At 33.8% G+C, this 15756-nt stretch overlaps 1 protein-coding gene across 1 annotated transcript; it reads right to left on the reverse strand.

Moving 5' to 3' along the window:
• Nucleotides 1–397: 397 nt before the first annotated feature.
• On the reverse strand, nt 398–15712 carry LOC133186820 (flap endonuclease GEN homolog 1-like). Its single transcript, XM_061322162.1, has 12 exons — nt 15609–15712; nt 11308–11502; nt 9894–10083; nt 8472–8561; nt 8254–8340; nt 7843–8027; nt 7296–7398; nt 5610–5693; nt 4690–4823; nt 4460–4521; nt 4223–4351; nt 398–2342 (listed from the first exon to the last, which is right to left on the reverse strand). Exons 2-12 carry the CDS (start codon nt 11466–11468, stop codon nt 628–630), a joined length of 2940 nt encoding a protein of 979 aa, XP_061178146.1. The 5' UTR covers nt 11469–11502; nt 15609–15712; the 3' UTR covers nt 398–627.
• Between the last annotated feature and the right edge of the window lie 44 nt (nt 15713–15756).

Here is a 15756-nt window from a genome sequence, read left to right on the forward strand (position 1 = left end):
CTGACATTATCATTTTGAAGAATTTCCTCCTTAGAAAGGGAGCTATGGGTATAAGCTGGATTTCACTAGTAGAATTAAATCCCATTCCTTCTAAAATACAATTAAAATAATGAGCCTTACAAACAAACACAATGTTGTTACCTACTTTGTCAGCAAGGACCAGTACACACTGAAATGGATTTATTTACTGTTTGCGTTTGAAAACGGAAAACTTTTTTTTATATTCTTTCCACAAATTGGATCTTGTGTGTGTACACAAGGAATCAAAAATTGGATGAGTTTGTAACTTTTCCATATCCTTTATATCATCTGTGATCTAAGAATTGGTCAAAATTTGAAACAATTGTAATTGTTAATTTGCAGAATATTGAATTTATTAATAATAACTGAATAACAATTTAAAAGTATAAAGTGCTTTAATTATTGTATTGTTCCAGTTGTCTACAACAAAGGGCAATTAATCAACCCTGCACTTTAAAAATGCAATAAAATAATCTGCTAAAGGCTTTTTTCCTACAAAATAATCTTCCCTTGCATGACTATTGTTCATTTCAATTGTAGCTGACAATATCAACAAATAAGACATACAATTCTAAAAATATTATATTGTGTGTAAAGGTTACAAAACTATTTCAGTGGTTTCACAGACAGAGGTCTGTATTTGATATTATTGATGATACTGGAGTCAGTATGATTACCTAGTCTCTGTCTCAATCTTTCTATCAGAGACATGGGGCTGTGTTTACTACACTCCTCCCCTCTGTCATTTAGGACATTCTCCTTCCCCCCACACACAGGAGAACTCAGACCAGAGACTCTCGTCTTATCCTTGTTAGACCTGATTTGTGGACTCTTGGATAATCTGCTCTGTCTATTGATTGTCTGTAATGCAGAAATAGTTTGTGTGGAATCTTTTCGATTTTCATCCCTGTTCTTAGTTTGTTCATTACTCAATATGCTGCCACCATCACATATAGAGTCACTATCATTAAGAAATATCACAGACCTTTGACCCCGAGTATTGTTACTGCACCCCTCCTTGATTTCGGGGATTTTAGAATGTTCTCCATTCCCACAACTGTTATCCCCATTTGGAATTTTTGAGACTTTTTCATGAAAACTATTCATCACAGAAGACATTTCCCCTTCTGTAATGTTAAGTTTACTGAAGGAATTCAGCAATGAAGTCTGTACTTCAAAGTTACCAAAATCAATGGCCACTTTTGTATTGTTGAAGGACATGTTTTCCCACAACACTGACATACTATGGCTTCCCTGCAACTTTTGAATAGAGTCAATAGGGCTCTGAAGAGAATCTATTTTTAGGAGAGGTGACACCATCACCTCCTCTGACAGGTGGGGACTCAGATTAGACAGATTGTGTGAAAATCTGGACACACAGTCTTCTGATCTATCAGGGGTTGAAGATGACACTTTTGTTCTGATCCCAGGACTGGATTCACTTCTACCATGCAAATCTGGAGTCACAACTGTAAAGTTCAGCTTAGGCATGTCCAGAAATTCTGTCTTGTCTAACTTTTGCAGTTTGGAATTAACAAAACTTTGTTGCCATACAGGAGTTCCCAAAGAAGTAGCACCAGGATTGTCACAATTTCCAGGAAGTGATGTCTCCAGGTGTTTACATGAAATTTCTGGATCTGAACCATTCACATTTATGGCACTTTTACAATTTTCCTTTAAATCATCATCATTATATGCCATATTTCCTGGTATGTCCACCTGAATATTTCTAGTTTCTGGATGTGAGGGAAATGTATACAGATCTTCAGTCTCACTGTCACTGGAGAAGTTGTCCCTAAGGGCACTAGACACACCCTGAGATATTGCCCTCACCATCACATCCTCTCCCCCTCCAACCAGACCCTGGGGCTCACCTGGGGACCCTCCCGACTGGTGGATACTTACTCCTCTCGATTTAGTGATTTTCAGTTGCAGTCTCTGTGACAGGGGTAGATATTCCCCCTCATCCTCCTCACTACTGCTGAAGTTCAGATTCCTCTCCACAACCACAGAATTCCCTTTTACCGATTGCTTAGCCACAGATCTCATTGCTAACTCTAGTCTATGCATTGGTGAAGCTTTCATCTGTTGCTTTACAGTTACAGGTATATTCAGTAAACTTGCATCAGGTTTATCAACACTCTCAAATCGTGACTTTGTATTCTGTGTATTCAAATCTTCCTTGATCATTTCCTCATCCTCATCTGTTTCCACATCATCACTGTTATTTTCTGGTTTATTTATATCCTCCAATTTTTCACTCAATTCTGAAGCTTCTGTCTCTTTTACCCTGTTTGTTGTTTTCTTTCTTGATTTTCTACCTGGAAATGATAGAATTGGTGAAGGTAATTCTATCAGTGTGTGTGTATTGAAATTCACAAAAATAGAAGCAGAAGATATTTATGTAAACTAAAACTGAGCTATAAAGTTATGTCAACGCAGGTGTATTGTGAATTAACACATACATGTTGTTTTTTTTTCATTTATTTATCCTCATTTTACAGAGTAAAGCAATACAAAAAATTTCTGGACATATTCTGTATGCTAAGACTAGTACCTTGGTCATGAGGTTTCAATTCTTTTCCTCAAAGTTGAAAACAAGAGGCCCAAGGGCCACATCACTCACCTGAGCACTCTGGCTAGGAAAAAGCAGAAATCAGTTCAGTATCAAAAAGTTTTAAAATATGTGGTCCCAACCTACCCAGGGGAGAGGAGGGGGGATCTGAACAAACTTGAATCTACAATAATTAAGGATGCTTCCATATTTTTTTGACAAAGCATGGCTTTAAAAGATTTTTAAAGAATTTTCTCCTATGTGTTTCATCTTCTATTGTGGCCCCACCCTACCCTGGGGGACATGATTTGAACAAACTTGAATCTACACTACCTGAGTATGCTTCTATATTATTTTGACTAATCATGCATTTTTTGTTCTTGAGAAGAAAAATTTCATATTTTTCCTATGTATTCCTGTAAAACTCTGATTGCCCATTATGGCCCCACCCTACTACTGGGATGCCATGATTCAATCAAACTTGAACCTACACTACCCGAGGATGCTTCAACATAAATATGACTTATCATGGCTTTGCTGTTCTTGAGAAGAATATTTTTAAAGATTTTTTCCCTAAATGTATTCCTGTGTAAAACTTTGATCCCCCATTGTGGCCCCACTCGATCCCCTGGAGTCATGACTTGAAAAAACTTTAATCTACACTACCTGAGGATGCCTCCTCATGAATATGACTCATCATGGCTTTGCTGGTCCAGGAAAAAAAGATCTTTCCTTTATATTTCCATGTAAAAGTTTGATTGCCCATAGTGGCCTTTACATCCCCGCCCCTTACCCACGAGGTCAAGATTTGAAAAAATTTGAATTTACACTATGTCAGGAAGCTTTCACATATGTTTATCTTTGCTGGCCCCATGGTTCTTGAGAAGAATTGTTTTAAAATACCCCATCCAACTTTCACAATTTCTTGTTCATCTCCCCTTGTAAGAAGGCATGGCCCTTCATTTGAATAATTCTGAACACCCTTTATGTAAGAATACTCTGTGCCAAGTTTGTTTAAAATTGGCCAAATGGTTCTGGAGAAATGAAATTGTAAAAAGTTTACAACAACTATGATGATGACATAAACTAGTGATGGGACATCGGTTCATTTTCATAATCGATCATCGGTTGGAATCGGTTACTGCTTCCGATGCGATTTTACCAATTATAGTCGGATGTCATAGTTTTGTATATAAAAAGCAGACATTACAATTATTTCATATTATTTCTTTAACATGAACATATAAAATATATATTATTTTCTTTGTTGTTTTGCTTCTTTTACACTTTCTATATATGCACCTTTTGGTCCTTAATCACCTCTGCTTCGTGTTAGTTGGCTAGTATCAGATGCAGATGCCATTTTCTTTCATTAAGAAGAAATAAATTTTAAACCAGAAATGGGTAATTCTGGAATGTATTGTATTAGAAGTATGTTTCCAATGATCAATTATGAAAAATTATAATCGATCATCGGAATCGGTAGCATTTTTTCGTCGACAATCGATGTTTTCTGATTATCGGTACAACACTAACAGAAACGAATAAATTTTGATCAGAAAAGCTCACTTGAGCTTTCGGCTCAGGTGGCCTAATAAAACTACAACATATAATGATATTTACAGTAGTTTATTTGTCTTGTTTTACCTTTGCCTTTGGATTTCTTGGTGGCCTGTTCTATTTCAAAATCAGCAACAATATGTGGATAACTTCTTCTAAACAGAGCCTGTTCCTCTATAGTTTTATAGAGATCTTCACTGCAAACACTGTCTGCAGCTGTAACAGTTCATCATACGATGAAAAAAGAATCTTACGATTATTAGCAATTTAGTACTACCAATAATCAGACTTCTATTACAGAAACTGTCATATTAACTCTAGTACCTGGTTTATTCCACAAAACTTCATAGCAATTTACTCCTTGCCTGACGCGGCACTTGACAATTCTGAAAGACATGATTTCATGCAATGTAACTGATTAGACAAGAGATTTTTGAACCAATATGTTCACTTCATAAATCACCCTGCTAATACAGAACCCTCACCCACCCACCCCCCAAAAAAGCATTATGTTCTTCTTTCTGCCACCATTATGCTTAGTAACATTTATTTACCTTTGGGGGATCAGATGCCTGCCTGTGGGTGAGTTGTTTTTACTGATGTCTGTCATGTCCCACAGTGTGATCAGAGGGAGGACCTTCTCCAGGGTGTACTCGACAGGCCACTCCAGTTTATTGACACAGAACACCTGTAGCGGAGAAGTACTACACCTGTAACACGGAACTACTACATGTGCAACAAATAACAACTACACCTGTAACACACAACAACTACACCTGTAACACACAACAACTACATCTGTAACACAAAACAACTACACCTGTAACACACAACTACACCTGTAACACACAACAACTACACCTGTAACAAATAACAACTTCAGCAGTAACACACAACAACTACACCTGTAACACACAACAACTATACCTACACCTGTAACACACAACAACTACACCTGTAACACACAACAACTACACCTGTAACACACAACTACACCTGTAACACACAACAGCTTTTACCTGTTAACACAGAACAACTACCTGTAACACACAACACTACAAGCATGACTTTATAATGTTGTGTATATAAGTCTATATTTATAGTATAAATATGCGATCTATAGGCAAGATTGAATCATACTTAGAAATGTTCCATAATTATTCTTTACAATAAAAGTCCATGAGATTTAAATTTATTTTGAAGATTTTAAGCAATTTTAAGATCAAGAATAGGGGTGACAATGAAAAATGAAGAAATTTTTTACACATATGTGAATATATGAATACTGAAAACAAACTTATTTTAGCGGTAATCATATTTTAGCACTTTTCTGCTACATGTACTTCTTGTCTGCTTATTTATGTACATGCTAAAATATAATTAAACCTAATACATCATTAAAACTTTAGTGCACTAGATTATTATATGCTCATTGAAGTCATTGTGATGTGTTTGATTCAACTTCTTAACTTACCTGAAGATCAGCCATAGATGGCCTACTCCATCTTGAGACACATGTGGGACATTTTTTCATGTCTTGCAGAAATTCTTGTACAACCTAGATGAGGGAGAACAGTGGATGAACAGTTTCTGTCATCACGTATCATACATAAATCAAAGGCCTGAAGGCCTGAGAGGCGCATCGCATTGAAGGTAGAAAACTCAAATTTTCTTACTCAGAAAAATTCAACATACATCTTGAGGGAATGAAAAAAAATCAGGATAAAAATAAAAATTAAAAATATCATTTCTTTGAGGTTAAAGAAAGTTTTGAGTCATATCAATTGTAATTCATTGATATTTAAATTAATCTATAATTGATTTTAATTATATTTTAATTTTTATTTATTCTTTCATTATAATCATGGTAGAAAGATGAAATAATGAACGAGAATTTAGAAATGAATGGTTATTGAAAAATTCTATATAATTTCATATCTGAATTTTTTTCCAATTTCTTTCATTATGTGCATTTTATGTAAACCATAGTGGGATACATGAAATGTTCATATAAATAATACGGACTGAAGAAAAAAAGCAATCGGGCGTGGTATACGGTATACTATGAAACACGTCTCCGATATTTTTGATAAAATTAACTCAAAAAGTCTATGTTTATACGGTATTAGTAAACCTATAAATTGAAATCCACAGTCATTACAGTTTTTTATCAGACATTTCATCATATTCAACTGACATTTCACCAAAAAACGATCATTTCACCGTTTCGTATCACCCTTCCTCGTGAAATTTTTTTCCCGAAAGGTGGTGCATGTTGCAAAAATTTATTCAGTTGAACATCTTACTATTCGTTTCATCGAGTGAAAAAATTATGATATCCCTTCTATTTCTATAAAAACAACCATTTTGTTCCTATTATTAGTGATGTTTTATAAAATAACATTATTTTTCTCAGATATTCGTACAAGCAATGTCGCCTTACAAGGCCTAATAATTTATGGCACAAGCTGTTGTGATGCAAATAGATCTTACTCCGCGTAGCGCACACGTTTGTTTGTTTTTGTTTTCTCTCTTTCTCTGTTTTTGTTTTGGTTTCTTTTTTGTTATCTTTGCTGCTTTCAAAGTATAAACAACATATATATGTGAGATTTTATGTTATTTGATATTTAAAATAAACAATGAGTATCACCAACTTGTCAATACACATTTGCACTATTTTCAATGGCGTATATAGAATCAATAATGTGGAGTCCTTTGTCGCCGCAGTAATTGAAATGAAAGAAATGGGGGTCGACAGCAATGAGGCCACATCGCTGTTAGCGATGCGCCTCAAAAAAATATTTAATCCTATAGTTGCTATCTACCAGGGGCCCATTTCACAAAAGAACTTATGACTAAGACCAAAAACTTTAGTTAATTGTAAATGCTTAAAAAATATTTGGTTCTGTAAAAAATTGCATTTCCAAAATATTTTTAAAAAGAAAGTTATTTTTCAAAATTACATTTTGGTCTCTTAAATTGTAAGTTCTTTAGCAAAATGGGGCCCAGATGTGCCAAACTTTCCAACTACAATAAAATGGATCCAGTGGTCTTATTTCCTGAATATTGGGGTAATCTGTTTCTACTGAATTCTTTTTTAAGTATTTTTATGTATACAATATTTTAGCTTACACTAGATGTAGGTGGTTTTCAGTGTTACCTCTTTCTGTGGGAAGTCCTGAATGTGTGCAGCTTTACGTCTTATAAACACCTCCACTTTGTCTACACACAATGTCTCCGACATAGACTTCCACATCTCAAACCTGAATGTTAAATACAAGGTTACGTATATCAATCTCACTTAATTCAGTGTACTTTACTCTATATTCAGGAGTGATCTGAACTTGCAGAAAAACTTTTAAGTACTTCCTCTCTCTGCATATTCATGATTTCTTTTTTAGAACAGCCATCACAATTATAAACCAGAAGTTTTCACAATTGATTTCTTTCTTGTTTATTTACATTTTTCATGAATGGCAAAGCCATAAACTCTAAAATTGGAATCTTCTCAAGTCCAAATACACAGCTTAACTCTTTCATCTAAACAATCAAGATTGAGATCTCTTGATCACTTCTATTGGATCAAATCAGTTTCCCTTTCCTAGATCTTCAAATTGTGTCAGAAATTACACATATTTGGTGGTGTTTTACATCACTGAAGACCGTCTCTAACTGTATGTTTCAGTTTCATCACATGATATCTTTACCTTTTCAGAACATTTGGTGTTGTTAATGAGTTCATCAATTTGACAACTCTCTCTACGCCTACTCCAGGGACTCCTTTGGGTAAATAGTCACATCCAAGTAATAATGCCATGGCAATTAACTTCTCTCTAGTCAGACCTAGTCTCTCTTCCACGTCAGTCATACTGTAACACTCAACATGAGGGTCCTATAAAACCAAGAAAATTACTCAAGTAAAACTGTAGATTTACATCAATACTAAAATCTCAAAAGTGAATAAAAAAGAATTTTGCCATTTAAAAAAAGTGAAAAATACTGTTTTACAGGTAATTAAGAGATAGAATTCCCTTTCCTGGTTATATCTAATACAGTGTATATTTATGAATTATTGTAAAAATTTAAGGCATCACTTTTTTTTGTGTTGCATCACTTACTTTTGTATTCATAGTAAAATTTCTGTAAACAGTCCTTGCTCCATATAAGAATGCATCTCCGTCATTTGTTAAACAACCATCTACAACCTAAACAAAATCAGAAACCTCAAAACTAATGTACTTTCCAGTACAACAGTTATGGCTTGAAGAATTCTTTTTTTAAAAAGATCAGTTTCCTTTATTCAGGTTTGCAACAAACTGAAAACAATTTACTTTACCCCTGTGGCATTCAGGGCTGCACAAGTAGCCTCAGCTTCTCCAGAACTCTGTACATAGGGTACCCCGAGATAGTCCAGCATCTCACAGCACTGAAAAATATCCACCATTATACAGAGAGGGCATATTAAAGGATCATCTTATACAATATACCAGTCCAGTATTACTGTAAATGTATTATATTTAGCATGTAAGATATTTGGCGGATATTGATTTTTGAAAAGTTGGCATAGATTTGATTTAGCACACTTCTTAATGTTCTTATTCATGTGTATATGTGCAAGATATTTTGGGTTGTACTTGCTTGAAGTAGCAGAAGTTACTTTCCGCAAAAGGCGCTAAATAGAATACACTGCCAAATGAAATATGTCATCATCGGAACCCAGGGGTTAGGGTTAAGGTTAGGGTTACGCTTTCCCGTGGCCCGGGGCAAGTGAAATTCATCTCGGGAAAGATAGTTTTCATGATAAACTTACCCGAATGGGAAAGTAATAAATTTCAGGCTGAGCCAGGAAAACTTTTCAAGTTTATTAAACGAAATCAATAACAATAAACATCCAATTACATTGTATTATAATCTGCACAAGTCTGCTACATTTCGTTTATTTAATCTGCAATACTTATCATAGGAAGTCCAATTACTTGTATAATATCGGAACCAATCTGGAAAGATCTCAAAATTACGGAATGGCTTTTAAAACAGAAATGATGTTTTGAAAACAATGATTTGTCAAAATGTGCATGATTAAATCAATAGATATTTTAACAAAATAATAAACAAGTATATAACAATTGCTTTTAGATGGTGTATACATTAAAACCACACAATAAAAAAAATAACAAAATAGAGTTGTTTATATTTTTCTAGATTTTTGTTTTCGAGTTCTGTTTTAGGTTAATTAATGATATGTTTTCAAATAAATAAACCAGTAAAATTAAATGATTTTCTGATATGTTTTCAAAAAAAAAAAAAATTAGTAAAACTAGATGATTTTCTCTATCTTTTTGGGGGCAAGTGAATTTTGAATCTGGGCAAGTGGATTCCCAGTCATTACTTGCCCGTGGGCAAGTGAATTTAAAAAAAAATTCTAGACCCCTGGGAGCCCACGGGTTTTCTCTCCGCTACACTACTACAGAGAGAAAATCCATGGGTTCCGGCAATGGTAATATGTTTACAGTAACAACTTCAATGAAACACAGAGCAACAACAATGAAACACAGATCATATTAAAAGATCGATCGATGTGATAATGTGTGTTATGTGATAACAACTTAATAAATCCAAAAATATTTACACAAAATGAGAAAACAATATTGTTCCACTCAAAACAAACTTGAAAATAACAGTAATTTTAAATTTTATGCCAATCAAACGGTTTATTGTAGATTCTGGTGCTACTGCTTTTGACTTTATGAAGTTCTACCTCTCTTAAACAGGCATTAAAGTTTCTCCGCCCTCCCCTTCTCTGGCCCCCAACAGCCTTCTTGTTCGCGTACCGAGACTCCTGACGCTTGGCCATCACCTGCTGTTTTAGATCCGGGGCTCTCCCCTCTATCACAAACACCAGATGTATTCCAAGCTGCAGCAAGTGTGAAACCCGAAAGAAAAGATTCCTGCATTTTCAAATAAAATAGTTATGTGCTGTTAAGTACATTTAAATTTGATTTAAGCATGTTAAGGAAATCTATCAATTTAAAATGTAGTATCAACAAAACCAATTTCTGCTCACATGCAAAATGGCTGTGCAATATTCAATTGCTCAAACTAAAATTTAACTGGTCTCATTCAAACTATACAATTATAGTAATATTGCAAAAACACTTTGAAGTTTTTTTTTAATTCACAGTCAATTTGTTGAAGAGCATATCTCTTGTCAAGTCAAACTGCCTGAAATGAAAATAAAGTATTCACAACATGTTTTATAATGTTGTTGTTTACAGCTGCAGTACATGAAGTGGCATACTTAGGATTGTTTAGAATTTATCTTTAGTGTTGATAAAACACAATTTGAACAAAATTGAATCTACACTAACTAAAGATGCTTTCATATTTCTTTGTCTGTGACTTTTTTCCTACAAGTTTGAACTTGCATTATGGTCCCACCCTACCCCAGGGAACCATGATTTGAACAAACCTGAATTTACATCACTTGAGGTTGGCGATGCTTCCAGATAAATATGACCAATCATGGTTTTGCTGTTCTTGAGAAGAAGATTTTTCCTATATTTTCCTACATAAAATTTTGATCGACCACTGTGGCCCCACCCTACCCTCAGTTGTCATGATTTGAACAATTTAGAATTAACACTACCTAAAGATGATTCCACTTGAGTTTCATCTTTTCTGGAACAGTGGTTCTTGAGAAGAAGATTCTTAAAGATTTTGATCATCCATTGTGGCCCCACCCTACCCCGTTGGTCATGATTTGAACAAATCTGAATCTACACTACCTGTGGATAATTCCACATGAGTTTCATCTTTCCTGGCCCAGTGGTTCTTGAGAAGAAGATTTTTAAAAGATGCCATTAATTTTTCACTAATTTGTAATTATATCCCCTTGGAGGAGGGCGTGGCCCTTCATTTGGACAAACTTGAATCCCCTTTACCCAAAGATACTCTGTACCCCCAAGGATACTCTGTACCAAGTTTGGTTGAAATTGGCCCAGTAGTTCTGGAGAAGAAGATGAAATTGTGAAAAGTTTACAATGACAACAATGACGACAGAAAAATGGACAAATTTAGATCAGAAAAGCTAACTTGAGCCTTCGGCTCAGGTGAGCTAAAAAGATGCAATAGGATTTACACACGTCAAGTTTGCATTCAGCTGTTATACATACCTTAAGAAGGGTTTTGAGACAACCCCTTGCATCTGTTTGACACATTGTGTCTCACACACCCAGATACTGAGATCCACAGCTAAGGTTTGGCCCTTCAGCGAGGAGAGAGTTTGGTGCACTTGCACTGGTTCCAGCACTGACCACAAGTTGGTCACACCCATTTCGGTGACAAAGGGTTAAACTTGGATTATTATCCTGCAAATTAAAATTCATAAGTGACAATACCCTTAAATCAAATAGTCCTGGTGAAGATGTACTGAAATAATGTCACCAAAATGTCCTTTCAATACAGTCAAACCAATAACTTTGAAATTATGCACTTCCTCAATCTTTCATGTGATGTTTAATACAGGGCTTAATTTGGTCACGTTGGTACACAGAGTCCTGTACCCTTTCAAATGGAAATTTTAAATCCAAAAAAAATTTGAAATTATTTATGTCTTATATTATGTTTAACTATCTATAGATAAGAGATAGACTGTAGGCTATTTATTCCCTATACATCTTTATGAATCATTTTACTCTCAAAATTTTAGGGTTCTTTTCATATAAAAAGCATTCAACCTGCTTGTCATTTGGAGTTTTTACCAGGAAAAAAAAAGTCACTTTTCAATCCTTTCACCAAACTTACGTGAATACAATGGATATTATGAAGCCCCGTAAAATTTAATGAAGATGGCATCATCATAGTTTTTTCTTTAATTTACATCTGTGATTTATATACTGTAAATCACTTTTTATTCGCGAGAACTTTATTTTCGCATAATTACACAAGAAAGTGGGCTCACGAAAATTTCGTTCTCGCGTATAATAGTATTCCTTAAGATTACATAGAATAATAACCATAATTCGCGGATATTCTGTCTCACTAATAAAGAGTCAATGACTATCTCATGAAAATAAGGTGTCGCGAAAATTTAGTGATCTACAGTAATTGGTTTATCTAGTTTGATAGCCCATGTATTTGTATATTTTGAGACATAATGAACTAGAATGCCCCCCCCCCCCCCCCCCCCCCCCCGAGTGTATTGATAATGCAACATGAAAATTTGTATTAGTGTATGAAGTTTGATTGAAGTTTGATGAGTTGATAGCTTACATCAGTATGTATCAACATATGAAGTTTGATTACACTATTTTGAATGGTTTCTTTAAAACTGAGCTAAACACAAATTTAAGAAAAGTGAGGCCAAAGTCAAAGAAAAGGTCAAGGTCAAAAATTGTTGATGCATTTGAATAGCTTACCTCAGTATGTATCAGCATATGAATAGTGATGGGAAATCGGAAAAAAAATCAGAATCAATTATCGGTAATAATAAGTTGGGCATAATCGATTAATAAATCGATTATAATAGACATTTTTAACTAGGGATGGCAACGAATATTCGAACATTCGAATATTTGTTCAATGAGTTGATATTCGAATATGAATTTAAGATTCGAATATTCGATGTTTTTTAGATTTCATAAAAAGAAGTACTGTGATTAATAAATTTTTATTAGACCAGTGCTGGAATTATCTCTGTTTAATTTACTAGCGATCAATTTCGGTCGCCTGATTTTTTTCACTACTTTCTTAGCTTATAAATCTACTAAATAACATGTATTTTGTTTTGAGTAAGGTGTTAAAGAATTGTACAATAATGCTTTATGTATAATACAAAACGTACTTTCATAGTTTTTATTAGTTAGATACGATCTTATCTAGAATCAAGGACAACAAATGAAATCTAAGAATGTCTAAAAGAGTGAAGAGTATACTTATCAAAATAAAATTAATAGATCATTGAATGAATGTCTGATAGAATTAATCTGTAATTAATATTGTAAAGAGCTTAATTTCAGAATAAATGTGTAAATTACTTGATTATCTCGGGTTGTACATAATCCTGAATTTTATATTCATTATCGAGAAATTAGTTAATTATCTAGGAAAATTGTCTATGGAAATATTTGTTTTCATTGTATCAAAGATTATAAGCATATCTCTTTTCAGGCAGATAATTGTAATTAATTACACGTATTGAAATCTGAACGGTATACCGTTACGACTATCTTGCCTTTTGTAAGACGACTGGTTCCTCAGTTGGAGCTACTATCAATACACGTTTCATTTGTTAAAATTATACTTTTCTACATTTAAATCAATTATTAATTTCAAACATTGACAAATATCAAATGGAATTTCTTATTGTACACCTACAAAAGTCTTCATACAATTTTATTTATATTATAAGTATACCTACGCTAAACCTTTCATGAGAGTAGGATGATGCATATTTAAAAAAAAAAACAGATTTTATTTATTTTATCAAATATTCGAATATATTCGAATACTTTCATTGAATATTCGAATATGAATTATTGACAAAATTGACATCCCTATTTTTAACTTAACTGAAATAAATATAAAAAAAAGTTAAACTTAATATGCAGATTTAAGTTCAGACTTTAACAAAAAATCATTTAATTAAATATAATATTCAAAAATGTTTATTTTTTTTTTTTTTATTTAATAAAGTTGAAAATAGTATTTCTTTTAAAAAAAATCCAATAATACATTGAATGGGAATTTATTTATTTTTTAAATCTCATTTAAGGTATTGAAAGGGAATATTACTGATATTAGTCCCACCTTGCATTACATGTTTTTATTTCTTTGAATTAAAAGTTTTACAAGTAGTTATCTAGAAATTGGACTTGTATTCCTGATTATAATTACGTTTACAGATCGTCTGTACTAAAAATGTTTTCCTGTGCCACTTTCAAGGCGGGCCATAAAAATGATGAAGTTGGTGGGACTGACTAAATCATCTAATACTGGTTTGTTTTAAGCTGGAAAATTAAGGTAAGCCCAGCCATCTATCATATTGATCAGCCTGATGTATTTCTTAATCTGTTGTCTGTTGGTAACAATAAACGATTCCTTTTCAAATACGAATGTCAGACACCTCAGCCCAACGACACCTCGGCCCATTGACATTTTGGCCCAATGACATCTCGGCTCAGACGGGTCGGCCCAAGATTTAAGACAGCTCGGCCCATACATAAGACACCTCGGCCCAAGCAAAATTTTACTATGAAATATATATTTCCAATTTTGGGACTTGAATTAAAATATTGATTGAAAAAAAGTACATGAATAAAGTACTATCAAACTTTTTTTAAAAAGATCTTCCACAAGCACATTGACGATATTTAAGGAATGAAAAGACAATGCTATTAATGAAGGTGCTAATTGATAAACAAACAAAATGCCGCAGCGCATCCTTTGGAGGGCCAAGTGCCTGTTATATTGGTGACAACAGGGGGTTAATTACAAGCAGACTCAATTGGGAGACAGTAATTAAATACATTTAGATCCATCGAATATTTTCTCATTTATTTCTTAAGAAAACATTTCCCTTCATAAACTTGTTATCGTCGCTTAGAACTAGTTTGAGTCCATTTTTTTCCCAGGCTACTTGTATCAAAGCAAGTATGTGACACGTCTTTTCCATTTTTTTCTTTTTGCTAATACAAGATTAACGCGCGCAACCATGATACTGCAGAAAAAAAATTACATTTTCCACAAGAAATAGATGTAAATGAAAGACTGATCTAATTAAGTTCACTTGGAAAAATAAAACGATTATATCTATCAAAGACCCCCCATTTTTTTATTTTTAAAAAATCGTTTAATCGTCAGAAAAAATAATAACACCAATGATGATATAAATTAAAACGCTGGGTTAATCTGTTAATTTATTTCCATCATAAAATTTTGCTTGGGCCGAGGTGTCTTTTATATGGGCCAACGTGTCAACAATCTCGGGCCTACCTGGCAGGGCCGAGATGTCAAGCGTGCCGGGCCGAGGTGTAGTTGGGCCGAGATGTCTGTCTACCTTCAAATACAATATGAAAGATGTATATACAAACCTGATAATCAAATTATTGAGATGCTAAGGTGTGATATATGATTATTAAATACAGAAATATATAGCCAACAATCACTTTAAACTATTGAGTGACATTTTAGTCAAAGGACTATAAAGTTAAGAGATCATCTCCACATTTTTTTTTTCATAATTAACGAGTCAAGGTGAAGGCCAAAGGTCAAGGACAAATCCATGGTGTCATTTTAAAAAACCCTATTATATCAAAAAAAAGATATCTGCCGTAAACAGATGGACTGACAGATATATACAAATGGATAGGCCGGCATCATTAAACCAAAGACCGAATATAAGCATTATGATTAACAAATATTCATGATAACGACTAGAATCTATACCATTTAGTGTTTGAAAACATTTACTTACTTGATCTAGTCATCATATAAAACTTCGTCTTCATGAACAACACTGACTGCAATTGATTAAATGATGTGCCATAACGTTAACTAACAGTTACATCTTGAACTTCATTATTTACATCCACCATGTCGACCATGTGAAAATAGCAAAATGG

This window comes from Saccostrea echinata, unplaced genomic scaffold (assembly GCF_033153115.1).
Source record: "Saccostrea echinata isolate AGI-Se365-2 ecotype Australia unplaced genomic scaffold, CSIRO_AGI_Sech_v1 ptg000014l, whole genome shotgun sequence".
NCBI lineage: Eukaryota > Metazoa > Mollusca > Bivalvia > Ostreida > Ostreidae > Saccostrea > Saccostrea echinata.

Excerpts from the sequence above, each read along its gene's own strand:
- LOC133186820 (XM_061322162.1), bottom strand. The coding sequence starts at position 11,468 with ATGGGTGTGACCAACTTGTGGTCAGTGCTGGAACCAGTGCAAGTGCAC. Across the intron at positions 8,562-9,893 it reads TTAATGCCTGTTTAAGAGAG|TGCTGTGAGATGCTGGACTA; the intron begins GTAGAACTTCAT and ends GATATTTTTCAG. Across the intron at positions 7,399-7,842 it reads ACACCAAATGTTCTGAAAAG|GTTTGAGATGTGGAAGTCTA; the intron begins GTAAAGATATCA and ends TTTAACATTCAG.